General features: G+C 43.8%; 1 protein-coding gene across 4 annotated transcripts in view; it reads right to left on the bottom strand.

Moving 5' to 3' along the window:
- Window positions 1-329: 329 nt before the first annotated feature.
- The window catches only part of rasgrf2b (Ras protein-specific guanine nucleotide-releasing factor 2b), a 57,819-nt gene continuing 38,720 nt past the window's right edge, over window positions 330-19,428 (bottom strand). For all 4 annotated transcript variants that reach the window (XM_018760054.2, XM_018760055.2, XM_029259423.1 and 1 more), the window contains 13 exons: window positions 18,391-18,797; window positions 15,769-15,894; window positions 14,145-14,234; window positions 12,607-12,713; window positions 7,990-8,102; window positions 7,490-7,550; window positions 5,282-5,385; window positions 4,424-4,508; window positions 3,980-4,177; window positions 3,709-3,788; window positions 3,457-3,574; window positions 3,276-3,344; window positions 330-2,598 (listed from right to left, as the gene is read on the bottom strand). In XM_018760054.2, the coding sequence (XP_018615570.1) occupies window positions 2,506-2,598; window positions 3,276-3,344; window positions 3,457-3,574; window positions 3,709-3,788; window positions 3,980-4,177; window positions 4,424-4,508; window positions 5,282-5,385; window positions 7,490-7,550; window positions 7,990-8,102; window positions 12,607-12,713; window positions 14,145-14,234; window positions 15,769-15,894; window positions 18,391-18,797 (1,651 nt within the window). In that variant the 3' untranslated portion in view covers window positions 330-2,505. The remainder of the gene's footprint in view (window positions 2,599-3,275; window positions 3,345-3,456; window positions 3,575-3,708; window positions 3,789-3,979; window positions 4,178-4,423; window positions 4,509-5,281; window positions 5,386-7,489; window positions 7,551-7,989; window positions 8,103-12,606; window positions 12,714-14,144; window positions 14,235-15,768; window positions 15,895-18,390; window positions 18,798-19,428) is intronic.

Genomic DNA, 19,428 nt, shown 5'->3' with positions numbered 1-19,428 from the left:
AACTGCACCGCCATTCACTGTTGTCTTCTCTTCTGAAATAGATTAAGGCATCGCGTTTCACTTCCATTCGCCTGGGTGCTGAAGAACTTTGTATCAGCTCATTCCACCAGTCACTCACCGACCGAGCCAATGAATAACTGAAAAAATGTGGAGTAGTTACGTATGACCTCAAGGTTACAATTTAGAAAAGAATAAATTGTTTAGATCTTAACAAAGGGGGGCGCAGTGGCGCAGCAGGTTTGGCCGGGTCCTGCTCTCCGGTGGGTCTGGGGTCTGAGTCCCGCTTGGGGTGCCTTGTGATGGACTGGCGTCCCGTCCTGGGTGTGTCCCCTCCCCCTCCAGCCTCACGCCCTGTGCTGCCGGATCGGCTTCAGCAAATGTGTGTGTGTTTAGATCTTAAGTATTGACTTATGCAGTTACATTGACTTATACAAAACCCTTCGATAAGCCTGGAGACATGAGTCAAGTGATGGCTCAGGACCTGAAAAAGGAAGCGCTCTTAACACAGTGGCCATTAAAACAGAATAGAACCAAAACCCCTGCCTCCGTGACTGGTCAGAAACACATCACACCGCTGACTTACAGTAGCAACGGTGAGCGACCCCTCTTATTCTTGTGTCGTCAGTTGTGCCGGCACAACCAATCTGATCACAAAAACAGAGCCAGATCTGAAATAATATTCTTAGTGACATGCCACAGGTATGTAGTGGTCAAAAGATTACGTTCAAGGAAGATCTACAAAAGAATTACGTTCACCATCAAGCAGTGACAGGGAGCTCATTTTTACTGTCTTTTACTAGAAGCACATGCCACGAATCCATTTCTAAAAGTGACCTGCATATCTGCCAGCACAGAGTGTCACGTGTTATTTTAATAGCGCTCTCATTAAGTATCTTGACTGGCACTACTTACATATGAACAACTATGGAGGGTCAGGTATCCAAAAGATGTAAACAATCACTTTTTAAAATAAAACTGAAAGCCGTACAAATTGCGTAGTAAATGCTACAAAAACACACACGTGCGCTTTCTTACACCTGCAACTCACTCTGACAGTGGATATAGAGAAGAAAAGATGCTCAACATAAATGACATAACTATTGATTTAAAAGATACAGTTCAGTTTGGAAGGTTTCCTCCCACAGGAGGACGCAAGCAGCTGAGCGTGCGCTGAAACGCCCTGGAGTTATGCCGTTCTCCACCATTCAACCTGTGGCCTCATCTCTCATTTTGGAGCAGCACTTGCCTTGGCCGCCACGCAAAGGTCACTCAAATGCCTCCCCGCTCGCGTCCGCTGACAGCAAACAGGCCCCGGGTTCGACGGGGCCGCTTAGCATTTGAGAAAGGGCGAGAGCTCAAAATGTCATTAGCACCTGAATGCATTCATGCTGGATGCAAAGAAGCAAACAAGAATGTAGGTACCTGCAAGCAATCCTTTTCCTGTTGCCTCGATTCTGATACTTCAACATAGCATGACTGTTCCCTTAAACCACGTCATGGTTGTTGATCATCTCCTTTTTTTTTTTTTTTAAATTATCTCCAGGAAGAAGCCCAAAGAATTACTGGTAATAATAATAATAGTAAATAATAATAATCATTGCAAGCGCCGTCGCTGTTCCCATCGCGTGTACCGTTACCATATCCGTGACACATCGAGAGTTAATAAGAAGGCACCTTAAAAAAATACACTTTTCATTCCAAAAGCGTTAGAATGCACGATGCTTTAACACAAACGAGTTCTTGGCATTGGAAAATATTTTCAGAAGTGAATATTACTGTAAGTAAGAGACAATCATTTTAACAACCTACATATGTGCAAAGTAAAACCTAACCATGAAACATTTTTTGGTTCTAATCAAAGAAACTCTTATTTCCTACAAAACCATAGTATGTGTAGGTCGCAATCAAGTATGTACTGGAAAAACAGCATTTGCAGTCACTGTAAATGTACACTAAGCTCATTCCTATTGCCGTCTACGGCATATTTTGCCGAACATTCTGAGAAAGCATTAATTATCGATGTGGTACCATGATGCATGATATAATTTACCAGACCAGAAGTGAGGAAGAAAGTCCAAAGTACTAAGAAGTATTAAATTCTGTACATGCTACATTTCTCTCTGCAGCTCAAAGCTTTCCACATCGCCAGACATGTTTCCCGAAAGCGCTCTACTCCATCTGCAGCGCCAACAGCGCACATACTGCTGTTGCCCAGTGCTCTCAGTGTACTGCAACTAATGAAGTGAAGCAACCAAGACCATCCCACACTTCCTTTTCACGTTAGCTTTCCAACTAAAAACACCCTCGGTGTTTCACTGCCATTTATTCCTTCCAGACATGAATGAATGAATGAATGAATGAATGAATGGTCCTCCTTTTCCTTTGCTTGTCTTTCCATCTGGAGCCACTGAAAGCAAACTCCTGCCGCGCTATGCCAAACACAGGGCACCCAGCTGCCAAACCGCCAATCTCCTGCCCTTTCCAGGGCCCAGTAGCAGTGGCCGCTTAGGCTGGAAGTCTGGGTTCAATCTTCAGAGACAAATCGTACAGGGTGTCTTCATCCATGATAAGGGTTTTATCCAAAAGATACTGAGTGACCTGGAGCACGAAGAGCAGAGAAACAAACAAAAAAATATGATGTTCAGGAACAAAAGCACAACACTTACAGAAGTCCATAATCAGTAGGTGCTACACCTTTTCTCTACTTACACACTGAGCTGATGCGTTTCTCCAAAGCAACTTACGATGTTAAGGTTACAATTATTACAGTTACAAGCTTACAATTATTTACCCATTTATACAGCTGGGTAATTTTACTGGAGCAGTTTAGGGTAAGTACCTTGCTGCTCAAGGGTACTATAGCCAGAGATGGAACCTGCAACCTTGGATGCAAAGGCGGCAGCTCGAACCACTATGCTACCATCTTATAAGCACAATACATCTTTTTGGCTAAGAAACATGACATGCAAAGTATTCTAAAATGCATAAAAATTACTTAAGAAAGGAAGGAAAGGACTGAACTCTGCAAAACAACAATGTGAACAGTGGCTTTAAATTGTTTTGTTGAGTGATAACCAGTTAATTCAATCCGGCCCTGAAGGCTCTCTTTCCTCCTTATTTCTCATCACTAACAAAGCAATGTATTGACCCTCTGGTGAACCCCCAGGCTTCTGCAGTTCACTCCTTGTTCTATCGCTGCGAACTGCGACTGACACAGCGAGGAGTAGGTGGGCGATTCCTACTACACGTTACTGCTCTGTTTTTCCAGGGTTTACCTTTGGTTGATGCTCTATTCTGTAGGGCGTCTGCTGGAACTGCCGGATTTCTCGGATAATGTGCGATATCTGTTGGGTAGAGAGAGGAAGTCATTTCGCTCGGCTTTCCAAGGTTGATGTCCGAGAGAACGAAAAACCGTCCATGCAATGCTTTCGGGACCCACAGTCCTCATGCGTTTACCATCCTCATCTTGGAGAAGTTGACGAGGCCCTCTTCGGTGAAGTTCGGGGTTCCTTCCTCGATAAATGCCAGGTCTGTCAGGTACATGCCCAGGTAGGGGACACAGGGAGGATTGCAGCTGGGGAGACAGACAGATTGCAGAAGGTGGAGAAGCCACATGACATCTACCTCTCATCATAACAATGACAGAGGAAACAAAAAAAAAAAAAAAGAAAAAAAAAAATCACAGAATGATGAAAAACAGATTCTTACTTTTTCAGGGTTTCCCGCAAGTTTTTAAACCTTCCTTCAGATGAAACTGTCTTCTGTAATTTGTCCATCAGCGCTTTAGTCTGGCAGAAGTATTATAATGAAGCACAGTTAAACAAGTCATTTTGACAACAACCCTCTTCTGATCAGTGTGACGTGACATTTTAAACCTTCTCCCAAGAAACACTGATCTTGAAGCTTACAAGGTTACAATGAGGTCATTGTGAAATCAGTTTTCCAGAGTCTCTTATGCTTGCGCTGGCCCTACACCCACCTGCTTGCACACCTTTGCCCATGTCTTCTTCAGCCTGTAGATGGCGCTGCGGTTGAATGCAGAAGTTATTTCCAGTACGCCGTTGTAATTGTTAAGGCATCGGCAGATGTCAGCCACAGCCACCCACTTCTCGATGGAGTTCGCCCTAGAACCCACGTCCGTGTGGGACATAATCTGAGACGCCACTAGATTACTCATCTGGACCAAGGACAGGTAAAAAAGAGAGGACAAAAAGAGAAAAAATGCAATGCAGTTATTTTGTTCTTCATTTATTCTATATGAATTGTATGCTTTCGGTCACCTACCGTAACTCTGTATTATCATAAGAGCGACAGAAAGTTCAATAAATGAAGCAAGCATTCTCAGAATTTTTTGGTTCATGTTAATTATGAAGTTCAGAGGTAGGTTCCGTGGTCTTTGAATGCACGAGTGAGGACGTCATACGTCATTAAAGTGCTGGCTGGTCTTCATAATGTATGGGGTCCTCTCTGTCTTGTCCACCTTCATCCATCCCTGCCCCAGAAACTCCCTGTTGTGTAGAAGACAATGCAAGGCACTGCAACACTCATCTGACCGAGTTTATTCATGCAGCTGCTGGAATCATTTCAGTGCAATCTTCGTAAGTGGGGAAAAAAAAAACCAATATGCAGCTACTCGTGTGATGTACAGTGGTTGAGGTGGTGCTTTGCGACAAATTGGCCATACTCAGGAATCACGTGCCTGCATTCAGATCTCTGCTTCTGTTGATGTGATGCACTCACTGTATTTATTGTTCTTTTGAGATGTACGTCACCGTGGAGAGAAGTGTCTGCTAAATGAATAAATGCAAACGTAAGGGTCTCCTATGCTGACAGAAGCCGATGAGCGCCTGTGTGAACTGGGACATCACTAACACTCATCTAAAATGTTACTATTAGTTGTAAATTGACTTAAAAGTCTTTTTTCAATCTAGAATGCCCAGGATGGGGGGAGCAGCCACTGGCACTTGGACCCAGAGAGATTTTTTTTTTCTCCTTTGCCTTTCGATTCGGAGTTTTGTTCCTCCTTTCCTCTGTGGCCAGTACGCTTACTTACAATTTCAATAACTGCATGGATACTGTAGTAATTTAACGTACAGCCAACTATCTATTCGCCTTATGCCTTTGTTCAGTGCCCTGTGTCGCTGTGTGAAAAGAGCACTCTATGAAAATACACTGAATACATTGTGGAAGTATTGATAAAATTGAATGATCTTGGTTTTGCTGACGAACCGTGTTTGTATGTGCACGCATAGCAGCCAATACAATGTTTACGATCACTCACTCATATGGGATACTTCTGAAGATGATGTGGTCTAGGAGTGTGATCTGCTCCGCAAGCTCCATGGCAGACAGCGACTCAAAGCACTCCACCTTGGGACATTCTGCCTGCGAGCGAAACAGACACAGACGCTTCTATTCCCGTCATCACTCAGCATAAAACGTCTTCGCAAAGGCGAGAGCTGAGAAGTCCACTCTTATTTCAAAGAATTCCGCGAAACATGGATTTTTGCAGTGCCATACCCACAGAAGTGCGTAAGAGCTAAAGAATTAAAGGTGCAACTCGGCTTTTATGGAAATTACCTTGAAATTCTCTGCAAAGCAATCTGCCTTTAGATATTAATTTATTGTATTCATGATAAGGTCGCAGGCATCGGTTTTCAACGTGTCAATCTTGGAAGGTTTCAGAATTTGGAGTGATTTTGACAAGAGCTTTCAGAAGTTTCACTCAGTGCTTTTTTCTTCTTTAGTCTCTCGTTACTGAGGATAATAATAACAGAAACACATATGTGAGTGTGTGGAAGTCCTTTCCGTATCATTTGTCCTCCACCCTTTTCCAGCAGAATCTGGGCACGACATTCACGAGTTGTCCACTGGGGGACGCACTACACTAACACTCCAAACAAGCCACGGTAGCGTTAGTCTAGAAAGAAATGCGCACTTCTAACCCTGGGAAATTCAGGTAAAGCAGAGTTTCCTAGGCAATCACACATTTTTGTATGTCCTCGCACATGTGGGTCGCTTTGGAGAGAAATGTGTGCTAAAGGAACACCTGTAAATAACTGCAAGTGAGGACAGGTGACTGTCCTGAAGCCTGTCGATGTGAGTGAACGTGGAATGACGACAGTGTGAGTCCTACACCTCTTTATGCCTCGCACTGTGACAAACTTGATTTGTCCACAATTCCACTCCGTACTGCTACCGAACCAGTCGCTTTAGATCTTAGACCTTTTGGCTTCTTTTCTCCAAGGACAAACTTACACTAGAATAAAACTGATCATAAATTCACATTTATTTATTTAGCAGACTCTTTTCTCCAAAGCAACATCCAATGAACTCTGCGTAGTGTTATCAGCCCACATACCTTATTCACCAAGGTGACTTACACTGCTAGATACACTACTTACAACAGGTTGCTCATCCATCCATCAGTGGAATACACTCTCTCTGTCACTCACACACTCTGGCTGAACCTGAACAGTATGTCTTTGGAGTGTGGGAGGAAACCAGAGCACCCAGAGGAAACAGAGGAAGAGTATTCATTACCCATGCCAGAATGGAAAGTATGAGTAAAGTATGATTAAAGTAAGACTAGAGTAAAGTAAGTATGAGCAGATAGGTGGCACAGGAAGTAGCGCTGCTGTCTCGCAGCACTTGGCTGGTGCGAGAGGATGTGGATTCGATCCCCGCTCAGTCTGTGTGGAGTTTGCATGTTTTCCCCGTTTCTGCGTGGGTTTCCTCCCACAGTCCAAAGATATGCTGTTCAGGTTCCCGAGAGTGTGTTCCACTGATCTATGGATGAGTGACCCAGTGTAAGTAGTGTATCTAGCAGTGTAAGTCACCGTGGTGAATAAGGTGTGTGGGCTGATAACACTACATAGAGTTCGTTGGAAGTTGCTTTGGAGAAAAGTGTCTGCTAAATAAATAAATGTAAGTAGAATTAACTATACCTAAAAGATGTTGTGGTGGTGGGGACCCTTCCCATCATATTTTGCTAAGTACTGGGTATTTGTTGTTTCATTAAAGGCTCACATTACAGGTTTCTACATTTAAAACATTAATAATAAACCATGTTGGGGTTTCAATTAATGTAAAACTGTGTATTTGTGGACTTGAAGCTGTAGTGAAATCAACTGGAATTCTCGTCTTTTGGATGAAATCTAACCGTAATTTTAAAATAAATAAATAAATCAGCCTGAAATTTCTATGATTCTGATCAGATTAAAACATTTTACTCAGCGTAAAGAATGCAAAGAAGACAACCGTCATAAAATGACCACACCTCTAATGTAAATCTAACTTTGCATTTAGGATGAAAATGTTTTTCTTATCTCCATAAATAATAGGGCCAAACACATTATCTTGTATGGTTTCACAGTCTTGCAAATAAATTGTCACAAATCAAAGAGCTGGGTATAAACCACAAATATGTTAGTTGATTTAAGTGTAATACCTACATCGTCACTATGGTAACAGCAGCAAATCCACTCACCATCTGCAGGATGTCCTCTATCCTGAGTTGTGCATCATCCTGGTCATCTTGAGAAAGAGCACTGTGTGGACAGCGGTGGAACTGTTCATATCATTTCTGTTGTGTCCATTCCTCGGCACTTACGTGACTGAATTACATTTGTATCTCAAGTCAATAATCCCCCCCGCCCCAATAAGTCATTTCCTTTGAAAGCTGTAGTGGGCTGGGACACAGCTTTGTGCACTGAAATAGTTACCGAGCCCCCATCTTTAGAGGGCAGCTCAAGCTGTATTCTTCAGCGCAAGCTTTTTTTCCTCCTAGCATAAGGCATATAAGGCATCTTTATAAATAAGTGCATGTGAGTTATGTAAAGCGCCCCAGTCACGTGTGAGAACTCCTCGGTGGGTTTGCCTCCCGTACTGGAACTGGGAGATGATGACACAGGACGCTCAACACATCCGGGTGTGTCGACTGGAGACACGCCGCAGGGTGAGGACTGCTGCCTGCCAGGTCACCCCTACCTGAGAATGTTTGCTGTGGCTTTCCTCTCTTGGGGCAGCAGGTCTGGGTCCCGCAAAACCTCCTCCAGAAGACAAATCACCCCCATCTTCAGCTCACCATTCATCTCAAAATCCTGCCAACCACATGTCCACCATGAAAACTGGAACCACAGGTGAGCAGCAGCATCGCACACTGGTTTGGTGATATTTAACTTGACCTAGAAGGGCAGTAGATCTGGTGGCTTGGCGGAGAATCACTTGCTTGGCGCTGAAAGGTTACGAGCTCCGGGCACCAGATGACACGTACCAAGGGCATTCGGCAATGGCCTTTTTCACTTGTACCTCCGCGTTGTCTCTGCTAAGCCTCACTGATTCACACAGTTTGTTTCTTTTCACGTTGCATACTTTAACGGGGCGCTCAGGGTTCACGTCCCGGGATTAACAGCGTGGCCACGAGTTCAGTTACTTAATTTGTAAATCATCACTAATTTCTCCGGTATTTTAAAGGGCTGCGCTGACCCTATGCTGAGTCCAAGGGCACCCAGTGGAGGTACGCTGCTTAACCATACATTTAACGGACATCAGAGGAGATTCCAACTTGTTTTTCCCATGACGCTGAGCTTTCCATACATTTTTCCAGGTCCCCACTTCATTCAGCAGAGCCTCAGCTCCGCTCGTGATAGGTACATTGCTTCGAAGGGATAAGAGCATGTGGAACGCTGAGCCTTCATGCCACAAACCACACACCAATCCTGTGATCCTGTGTGTGTTGGGGGGGGGAGGGGGGGCTCCTACGCTTTCAAGCAATGGCTGTTCTCTCTGCATCATCAGCAATCTGGACCAGGCGGCTGCTGACAAACAGGTGTACCATGCACGGCTTGTATGTGTACAATTTGCAAAGCGTGTACACAAAAGCAAATCAAAATTAAAATTAAAATTGAGAGAACAGCAAAAGAAGGAAAAAAAAAACGTCATGAACTGGGTAGAGTGAAAAAACCTTCATGCTCTCCTTTCTGCACCTACAGTCTACTCACACGTACTTTATGTGCTTTAATATTCCTGCCTGCATTACATAACGGAGAGTGTAGCTGCAGCTTGGCTGCTCTACAAAAGCAGATTGTGGGCTTTTTCTCTTTGTGGATGTACGCTGACCGGACAGAGCATTGCCATGACAATGCAGCCTGGAGGCAGGCCGCCGGTCGTAATGCCGCTCTTCCGTTAATTACGCATTCTCACAAGGCTGCTACAAGCGCGGGACGGCAGCCTCCTCACATCCGCATTTACAGCCCGGATGCCTCACGTTACATTTGCTTTGCTAGTCAAAACATCTAACATCTCAGTGCAGGAACAACCGCGGTGTCACAACACGTTTCTATGCAGAGCATGAGGTCACAGACCATGCTCTCAGGCAAGCAGGAGCTCCCTGCAACAGGTAGAAATAGGGCAGCACCTTCTCGTTTGTCTTTTTCCTCAAAATCCAGCCAGCAAACACCCCCCACCTTGCTCCTACAGGAGCTTCAATGTCACTAAGGATTTCCCTGATCCGCCAAACTCGTGACATACGTCTGTATATAGTATACGGTACGGCACCAGTGCTTCGTTCCAAAACATCGTATCTTTTCTCATAGAGAAGTGACCGATGATAGTTTGAAGGCTAATTTGTTTCAAAGCGTGGTAAACACATTTAGTAGCCTAATGTTGTGCGGCTGATGCTATCGATTTCCTGAGCAACATGCAGCAGCCGTACCTTTTCAGGTTTGGCCTGAGACATATTTTACGCATTCACCACGTTTTGCTGTGAAGCACACAGAATAAACTTGTTGTTTTCTCTGCATTACTGTACTAAAATATCTCCCAGGTTAAATTGAAATACATGGATGTAATAAGAATGACCTGTAGGGGATTCTGCATAGCCTTTAACTTTTTTTTGCATTTGTCCTGTGGACGTACATGTCTCCCGCTGGTAGTAATTCATGCAGAAGAATCAACCTGGGGGCTCAAACGCTAACTAATTGCAGGGTTAATCTTACTGCTTTTCACAGAATCTGACACCCAGAAATCCCTATGGAATATTCTTTGTGCAGAAGGTTTGTGGAGAAATATGCATTTGGGACATGTGCACCATCAAAGAGACAGCCATTGGTTCATTATAATTCAAATATAGGGAAGTTGTTTATACTGCTCTCATTTAAAAGCTCTCTCGCGCATTTTTGTTTCAAGAATGAAACCGGTCAAAGTGAGTGTCAGTCATAACTTGACTGCAATCAAGAAATATTTAAAGATAGAAAGATATGAAGGGAAATTGTTTGATTGTCCTGCCCTGTTCTGTTCTTCCATCCTCTTCTCCTGTACTTCCTCATGTTATGCACAAAATTAAGTCTTTAAATTGAGTTTACATACTGTATCAAATGAAGTATTTAAAAAACGAAAATCTCTGTGTTGCCTATTAGAAGCAACCATAACAAAAACCGGTTCCATCCAGAGATGTGTTACACATTAACTGACAACGCATTGCTAATAAAGCTTCTGTTTTATCCACAGGTTACAAAACCAGTGCGACTGTTATCACATTTTTAAAGCCTGTGAGATAATGTAAAAAGGTGCAAGTATCTCTGTGTAAGAGCACTCTTCCTGCGCTCCTCCGCCTCTCTTGCCCCACCTTGCCTGTGCCCTTCACCCCGCTGCAAACAGCTCATATTCATTCATTAATCACCACTACTGCGGATGCCACCGGAGGCTGTTAACAAGCTCTTTAACCAAGGAACGTTTCCAAAGGGCCCTTCATTATTAGCAAACAGAAACAAACAGATCAATAAAATCAGTCAAGTGAAACCTCACAAAATGCATAATTTAGCAAACATGCACTAAAGAAACTTGCGGCTCCCGGGACGACTTCAGTCACGTAAGCTGGAGCAAGCAGGGGCACAAAGGCAAAATACAGGCGAAATAAAGGCGAAGTGCAGTGGCCCTGGTTTGCTGGTCATATGAAGTATGTAGTGGAGCTCAGCATGTTCCATTTGCTGCTGTATGGAGAACAGGAGCAAGCTATTTACATTTACTCATTCACAGACACTTTTCTCCAAAGAAATTTCCAATGAACTCTATGTAGTGTTATCAGCCCACACACCTTATTCACCGCGGTGACTTACACTGCTAGATACACTACTTACACTGGGTCACTCATCCATACATCAGCGGAACACACTCTCTCTCTCTCTCTCTCTCTGTCACTCACACACTATGGGTGAACCTGAACAGCATGTCTTTGTCTCAGCACTCAAGAGTCTGTGTCTGAGAAAAACGTGTTTTAGTGAGACACTGGATAAATGGCACTCAATTGCACAAGGCAGGGGGGCGCAAGTGGCTCCGTGCAGCATACATGTGGTGTCAGATCCTAGAAGCGAGAAAGCACTGATTTCAGAATGGAGCAATCATTCAGCTGTTGGTTCCACAATTCATTCATCTTCATTGCCACTTGCCATCACTTGTCTAACAAGCAGTGGTAACCGCTTCCTTCTTTGGGATATATTAGCTGGCCTGTATCTTAAAGACAACTGCAGGACAAGCTGACCAGTCACACATTTCTCGTCATATTTTACGATATCTGCATCTGATCACATTTAAAGTAGAAAGAAAAGCAAAGATGGCATCGTAGGGGTTAATGAGTCCTAGAAAAGAGAACCTTGTTTCACCATTTCCCTTTCCATTAACGCGATTGTGTCCTCCTCCATATTGTGATTTCCGGCAGGACTTTCACTCTTGCCGTCTCAGCCCATTTCTATTTTAACAGTAGTGCCTGGGAGCTAATTAAAGGCCGGCATGGCGGCACAGCGAGTAGCGCTGCTGTTTCACAGCACCTGGGTGGAGCAAGAAGACGTGGGTTTGATTTTCACTCAATCTGTGTGGAGTTTGCATGTTCTCCCCATGTCTGTGTGGGTTTTTTCCAGGTGCTCTGGTTTCCTCCCACAGTCCAAAGACATGCTGTTCAGGTTCACCCATACTGTGTGAGTGACAGAGAGAGAGAGTGTGTTCCACTGGTGTCTGGATGAGTGACCCAGTGTAAGTAGTGTATCAAGAAGTGTAATTTCACCTTGGTGAATAAGGTGTGTGGGCTGATAACACTACACAGAGTTCATTGGAAGTCTCTTTGGACAAAAAGCATCTGCTAAATATGTAAAAAAAAAAAAAAAAGAAAGAAAGAATGTGTTCAGAATGTCATTTATGAGTATTAAAGTCAACAACCGGAACGAAATTTGGAAAACAACCAGCGAGAATGTGCCACTGCCGACCTCTGTGGGCCTCGAGTAGGAACAGGCCTCCCTCCCGAAAACGTCTCATCTTCCTTCTCATCAGCAATTGCAGGTGAGCAGAAAACACCTCGTGTCAGTATATCCTGCACTCCGCTAGTTTTTCTGAATGATCTGAAGCTTCCATTTGGATTAATTACACACTCTAAATTACTCCTCCATTTATTGTATAGGTGGTGGAGGTCTAACTTTTAAAAATGTTATTCCCTACACAACTTAACAAAAGCGCCATTTTCCATAGCCAATTGTTTTCTATGGAATGCTCCACTCCTTCATTCCTGCACGCAGTCACCTGTGTGGTGCGAGGGAGGAGCGAGGAGCTTACGCCAACCTGGGAGTGTTTGGAAACCCAGTGTCGAAGGACGTTGAGGACCCTGTTGGTAGCTGCTCTGCGTATGATGAACTCCTTGTCGCACATCCTTTCCGAACTGTTAAAAGCTGCAAGGTGAGAAGAAAGAAAGGAATATCTGTAAGACACTCAGGCTAAATCAAAAGTCACTTTCTCAATGAATGAATGAATGAATGAAGACTTGGGCCAGACTGGTTCATTCGCACTAAGTGGATTGAGTAACTTTGTGAAAACTGTTAATATCTTAGTATCACATCTCATATCATCATGCTGACAATTGTGTGTATGCAGAAAATGACCTTTTCTTTAAACACTGGTAACTCTTGCTGGGGACGCATTTTTCGGTGTGGCAATTAAACTGTATGCCACACGTGTAAAATCAGGTTCAATGAAATTATACAAATACGACAATTTTTCCAACTTTACAAAAAGCTGCACTCTGAATTTTGATAAATTTATAATACTGCGGGGACTGGCTACTCTTAACAGACGTAGTGTGTGACACATGATTCAGTGCTTGGGATTCTGATGGAATGCCTTGCAATATTCAAAACATGTCAATACTTGACAGTTACTGTTGTACAATTTCATTAAACTTTACATTTTACAAAACTTACATTAATCTAGAAAAACATATCGCCTTTATTTTTCAAATAAAAACGATAAATTACTTTTCCATTTAATCCTTCAGAACTGAATTTGCTATATAATTGTTCAAGGGCTGAGAAACGTTGTAGAACTGTTGATTAATTTAAATAACTAACAATAACTACACATTCTCACTTAAACTGTACAGTGCAGTACATCGACACCGAGTAATTAAATACTCGGCTAGAACCAAAACCATTGCCTAGGATGAGGGTCCAGCGCCTCTGCTTTACATACATTCATGCAGAAGTAAGTTCTCAAGTCAGTTGAGGTTTTCTGCAAGAATTAACCGAAACACAAACTTTCAACATCACCTGCAAAACAGAAATTAATACAAGAAAAAAAGGTAAACTATGTCAGTATAGAACAGAACACACTTGTGGCCTGTTTCGCACCCAGATTTTTGGGTTACGGATAGTCCTCCGTTAAGTGTTTTCTTATCATCCAACAGACCGGACGAGAAGCAGCGCTGAAAAAATTACAATCGTTCGAATAAGGCGGCTGTGTGACGTTTTGTAAATATAGCACAGGGAAACGACACAGAAAAGAATGGTAAAGCACACGATAATAACAGGCTGAAATCAAGCAAGACACATGAAAAACCGCAGAATGCGGTGATTTCCATATTGGCTCTGCTCTGAGTTACCTGTAACCCTGTACTTTTACAGTGGTAAGTGCTAAAGAGCTCATTTGGAGAAATAGGCAACAAATAAGATGGTAAAATTGGCTGTGGAAACAAACAAGTACAAATAAGATGTTAATGTAAGTTTGCAGTGATATCACAACATCGGGCAAACGATCAGAATACGAGCGTAGGAGACAGGCATCACGTTTATGACACGTTCTGTTGTTCAACAGCCACAACGGTTTACCTGGGGGGCTGCTGTGGCCAGCCGCGGCCGTGGCGATGGCAAAGGCTGAGGCGGGGGAGACGGGGCACCGGGGGTTCTCGGCCGACTGGACTGTAGGGCAGCAGAGGAAGAACGCTGAATGTGTCCGCACGGAAATATGAAGCATGATGACGGAAATCATGGCTCTAAGGGCAACGCATTTTATCGATGAATTGCGTTTTTTTTTACCTCATATGCTCCCCCACTACCACATTCACTGAACTTGTAAACTGAGCAGTACTCTTGGCCCAAGGTTTTCCATGAGGTAACACGCTCTACCTTTAAGTATGTCTCTTAATGTAGTGTATGTATATCGCTTTAAAAAAACACACAAAGCGATTTTAAGAGGTCAAAGCGGTCATGAAAGGTTATAAGCTGTTTCTCCACTTGGAGAGGTATGAATGTGACCATCCAAAAGTATCATGCAGAACAACACAAATATTGAGGAAAAGCAGGTGGAGCACTTTTGTACGTCTCGAGAAACTGGAGATGTACTGCGAGGGGGAAAAGTGGGGGAAGGAAACAAAAGTGCGGTCTTGTCACTTTGCACGGTGTGACGACTAGTTGAGACATCGTCCGTGGAAACTAAAACAAATATTGTCTCACCTCGTTTCAACTCGCCCATTTATAGTTTTCCTTTAAATTCATCCAAGCATATTATTTGACTAATCTGGACCCAAAGAAAACTGGAGAAAATGACAAGAGATTCACAGGGCTGCCATTTACAAGCAGAACTGGGGCTCTTTGAGGGTCCATCTGTCCTGGAATGTGGCGGAGTGACTGGGAAGGTGTCTCAGGTATAGGGAGGGACTCACGCAGCACTTGATACTGCTCAGCAGCCCTTCTTTGCACTCACTCTGGTCTGTAAGATGGGTCCATTCTGCTCCGAATCGTAAATCACTTGTAACACATGCTAGATATCAGCGACTCACAAAGAGACAACCTTGATACGCACATCTGACTAAATTCAACATTTAAAACCTAGGGGCAGCTGGTAGTGTAGTAGTTATAGCTGCTGCCTTTGGACCTGACAGTCCCAGGTTTGAATCTCACCTCCAGCTGTAGTACCCTTGAGCAAGGTACTTACCCTAAATAGCTCCAGTAAAATTACCTCGCTGTACAAATGGGTAAATAATTATAGGTAGATGAACATTGTAAGTCACTTTGGAGAAAAGTGTCAGCTAAATGAATGAATGAAATACTGCTATATACTTTGCCATCCGACCTTCAAAACAGATTAAGTTAAACCGCAAAACTGGACAAAAGGAAAATGTGGACCACTGTTAACCTGCTCCTGCTTGTGGGCCAAACACTCTTGTGCTTTATTCACTCTGTACGTGGGGACATGAGACCTACCCTGACCTCGACACGGGGTGTGTTCAGGAACCAGGTCAGGTTTAGTGTGGCTTGAACAGAGTGCCGTGTCATGTGAGGTTCTCGGCCCGAATTCGGATTATTCCTCATTTCTTACACAGAAACACTTACTGCCAGCAGCGACCACAGCAGGTTTACCACACAGACAACACCGTTCTTGCACATTCATTACCTCCGCTTTCGAGAGCAGCGCGGCGCAACCTCAGTTTAGGACTTCAGCGAGCGCACTCACCTCCGGACTGGCGGTAGCGAAGGTGTCGAGGGGTGGAGGGGGAGCGGCAGGGGGAAGCGTCACTTGGCTCATTTGACTGGGGCGCCTCTGGGATGAACTTGTCCAGTGACACAGACTCCAGCACAGCTGTGAAAAACACACAGCAAAATCATCTCTAAGTACATTTAACTGACACTTTTCCTCAAAGCAACTTACAGCGTCAAGGTAACAATTATTTACCCATTTATACAGCTGAATAATTTTGGAATTGGAGCAATTTAGGGTAAGGACCTTGCTCAAGGGTACTACAGCTAGAGACAGGGATTGAACCTGCAACCTTCGGATCCAAAGGCAGTAACTCTAACCACTACGCTACAGGCTGTCCCGTGCAAGTACGCACATAGTTGGAGCTTTAAAAATCTAAACAAATATTTAACAGCTCCTCCACTAATGTAACAACACAAAGGCAGGGCCCACTAATCAATGTGGAACACAAGCTACCGGTAACTGAAACACAATCAGACAGCTATGGGTCTCACTTCAACCCCGCAGTCACATTGCATTGACCTTTTCAGTAACAAATATTGAAATATCTCTATTGCAGTCCTCAGGAAATCATATCTACCCCACGTATTTTTATTTCCTTAAAGTATCTGTGACCGCCTACCATAGGCAGCGCCACTTGTGGAAATGTAGCGGAGATGGTTTGTGTATTTTAAGGCGTCGACACTATGCACTCCTTGTGCTGCGTACCCTCTTACTCTGGCATCAGCTGGTGCTTGTCTGGGATGCACAGATAATGTTTCCTGACAACACCAGGCTCTCGTCATGCTAATACCAATCACACTGGCACTTATCAGAGAACTCTTCTGCAGCCGAAGAGCAGAGATGAGAGCGACGTGCTTCACAATTGCCCCCCGAGAAGCCTGTTGTCAGAAATAGATTATGAGACTGGTCATTCAGCAAACCACGCAGCTGGTGTCGAGCCATGCTTTCTGCTCATTTGTTTTCAATGTTTTTGGACGTTTCTTCAGTTGCATAAGAAATAAGCAGAGCCAGTGGGGGGAAAAAAGATCTACTTTATACTATCTTCGCACAGCCTTAAATTTTTACACACTGCCAGTAGAAACGCGTTAACAAGAACAGTTCAGTCACAGCTCAGAAAAAGTGGAAATTTAATCAGGATTTTCTGCTTGATGCTCAAAATTACTGAAAATGAACATAATCACCTCTTCTTCTTCAGCTAAACAAGGAGTGGACTACATTGGCTGACTTTACCCATTACTCATGGAGGCAAAAATAAATCCTGACCTGATCATAAGAATCATGTGGATTGAACTGAACCTGACCATCTCCGAACTTGTCCATGAGTGGCCAAGCATGCTTCACATCTACAGAGAGGAAGGGCACAACAACATCCAAAAACAGAGATATCATTGGTCTCCTGTCCTGTCCAACCCCTGCTTACCCCCTTTTTTGCAAGTGTCTTTTCCGCAGTCATCCTATGGCTGCAACAGAAATACCATGTTCCAGAAGGCAGTCCACAATGTAACCATGTAACTGCAGGAGACCTCTGCAGTTCTGCTTCTAAAGCCCTAAACAACTCACTTAGATGAGAAGTGCTTACTAAGAACTGCATTTGTCTAAAAGAGTTAGAGAAGAGAGAAGATGGAAACAGTGCAAGTCACTTTCATGCACTTTATGCCTTACTCCATCAGCCAGTAACCCTTTCAAATAATAACCTTTGTTCACTCCATTGCTTGAAGTGGCCTTGCTCTCCGTTGAGTTCAGCAACATCCAAAATCTTGGGCCAAATAATGGGCAACAGAATGAAACCCTGGAAATCCAGGCTACCGAACAACAGTAATGAATGTGTCCCTTCCTTTTATAGTGTCCACACTTATGGCAGGTGGAATGCAGACAGCGGGGACACAAGTCAAGGCCAAATGACAATCTCTAGCTTCGTGAAGCACAAGCTTTTGCGAGCAGCTATCGCATTACTGGAAAAGTTTCCTTTGTCATTTCTACAGTTGCTGCCCATTATATTTTAGACCCAAGATCAAAAACAAATTATACTGAAATCATTTGATATCATACAAATTGGGCTGCCCTATTGCCACCATAAACATATGATGAGATTGTTCACAGACTATCCACCATTACTTCAGCTAATTGTATTACATTTGCATGCAGCTTCGGGCAAATGACGCCTCTGAGAAGACATTCAAAAACAATTTCAATAAAAATAATTGTACCGCTACTATGTAAATAAGTTATTTGTAAATAACAAGTGGAAAAAAGACAGAATGCATATAAAAAGTCAACATTAAAGATTGCTAAAACCTGAAACATCTACTAAGTAATACATCACTGATAGATTGTGGTTATATTTATTTAATGTATACTGTTCAAGGATGCTTAATTCCAAGGTATGTAGCCACAATGCCAATTTTACACTGGTTTAGCCATTTAGTTCTCCTCTGTGGGGCTTTTGTGCAGGAGCTCATCTCATGATGGCTTATCAAATATGCTGAGTACACTACATCTGAGAAACTGCTTGCGGTTCCCCGGCAACAGCCCCACCGTTCTCCAGCTGCTGTCGCCTGAAGATGAGCAAGAGCAAGAGCAGCGTGGCTAACCTACCTCTCCGGATGCTGCGCCGCAGTTTCCCACAAAGGGCATCGATCCGTGGCAGCTCTGCATTCTCCTCCTGGGCCCCAGGGCTCTGCTCAGGCGAGGAGGGGCCCCTGCTCAAGTCCAGCGGGGCCTTACTGTTGGCAGGTGGGGGCGACATGCTGGGGTAGCTGGTAGATGTTGGACTGCTTCCCGCAGAAGAGGAGGAGTTGGTGGTGGAAAGGTCCAGGGCTCCCACCTTGGTGCCCACAGGTGAGCTTAGTGAGAGTTTTCGGGCTCGTACAGGTGAGGAGGTGCGAGAGGGCATGGAGAGAGGAGGCGGGGAGGAGAACTTGCGGCACAGCCGAGGCGACTTCTCATTTGTGGATTCCCCGCCTCTGTTGTTCTGACTGCTGGCAAAGAAGAGCTCCAAGGACCTGGGATGGGGGTAAAGTCAAGAGAAAAGGTACCCATAAATAATGGACCACATGGGTTACAGAAGGCAGGGGAAGTGATAGGAAGCAGTCAGATAGAAAAGTAAAAATGATTAGATTAGGCTGTTTCAAAACTGGATGCTTTCCAGTAGCTTCCATCATTGTAAAATGGGTATTATTATTATTATTATTATTATTATTATCATCATCATCATCATCATCATCATCCTTGAAGGAAAACCACTCCCAAGTTCTGGATACCAAGGATTGCTGTCTACAGGGTGCTACAACACGACTTGAACGTGAACGTGAACCAAGCGTAACATCACCACTGATTCCACATGGTAGCACCTGTAGAAGAACTGGACAGAGGTTTGATTCCTTCAAGTAACAGAAAGTAGAGCGAAAACAACAAGGTAGGAAAAGCTTTCAAAAGCCAGGCAGCACCAGAAAAAGATTCAGATGACTAAAAACCATGAACGTGCTTCCATAAAAGGCTTTGAAAGAATTTGCGTTCAAATGGTGTTATTTTCCACTTCGGCGATGTTGGTTTAGGTGGAAAATTGAACAGCAAACTGCGAGGTGATATGAGAGGAATGCAGAGTGAAAAATGAGAGAAAAATGCAAATGTGTG

This window comes from Scleropages formosus, chromosome 17 (assembly GCF_900964775.1).
Source record: "Scleropages formosus chromosome 17, fSclFor1.1, whole genome shotgun sequence".
Lineage (NCBI taxonomy): Eukaryota > Metazoa > Chordata > Actinopteri > Osteoglossiformes > Osteoglossidae > Scleropages > Scleropages formosus.
The sequence above is the reverse complement of the archived record's forward strand: the minus strand, read 5'-3'. Positions and strand labels throughout refer to the sequence as shown.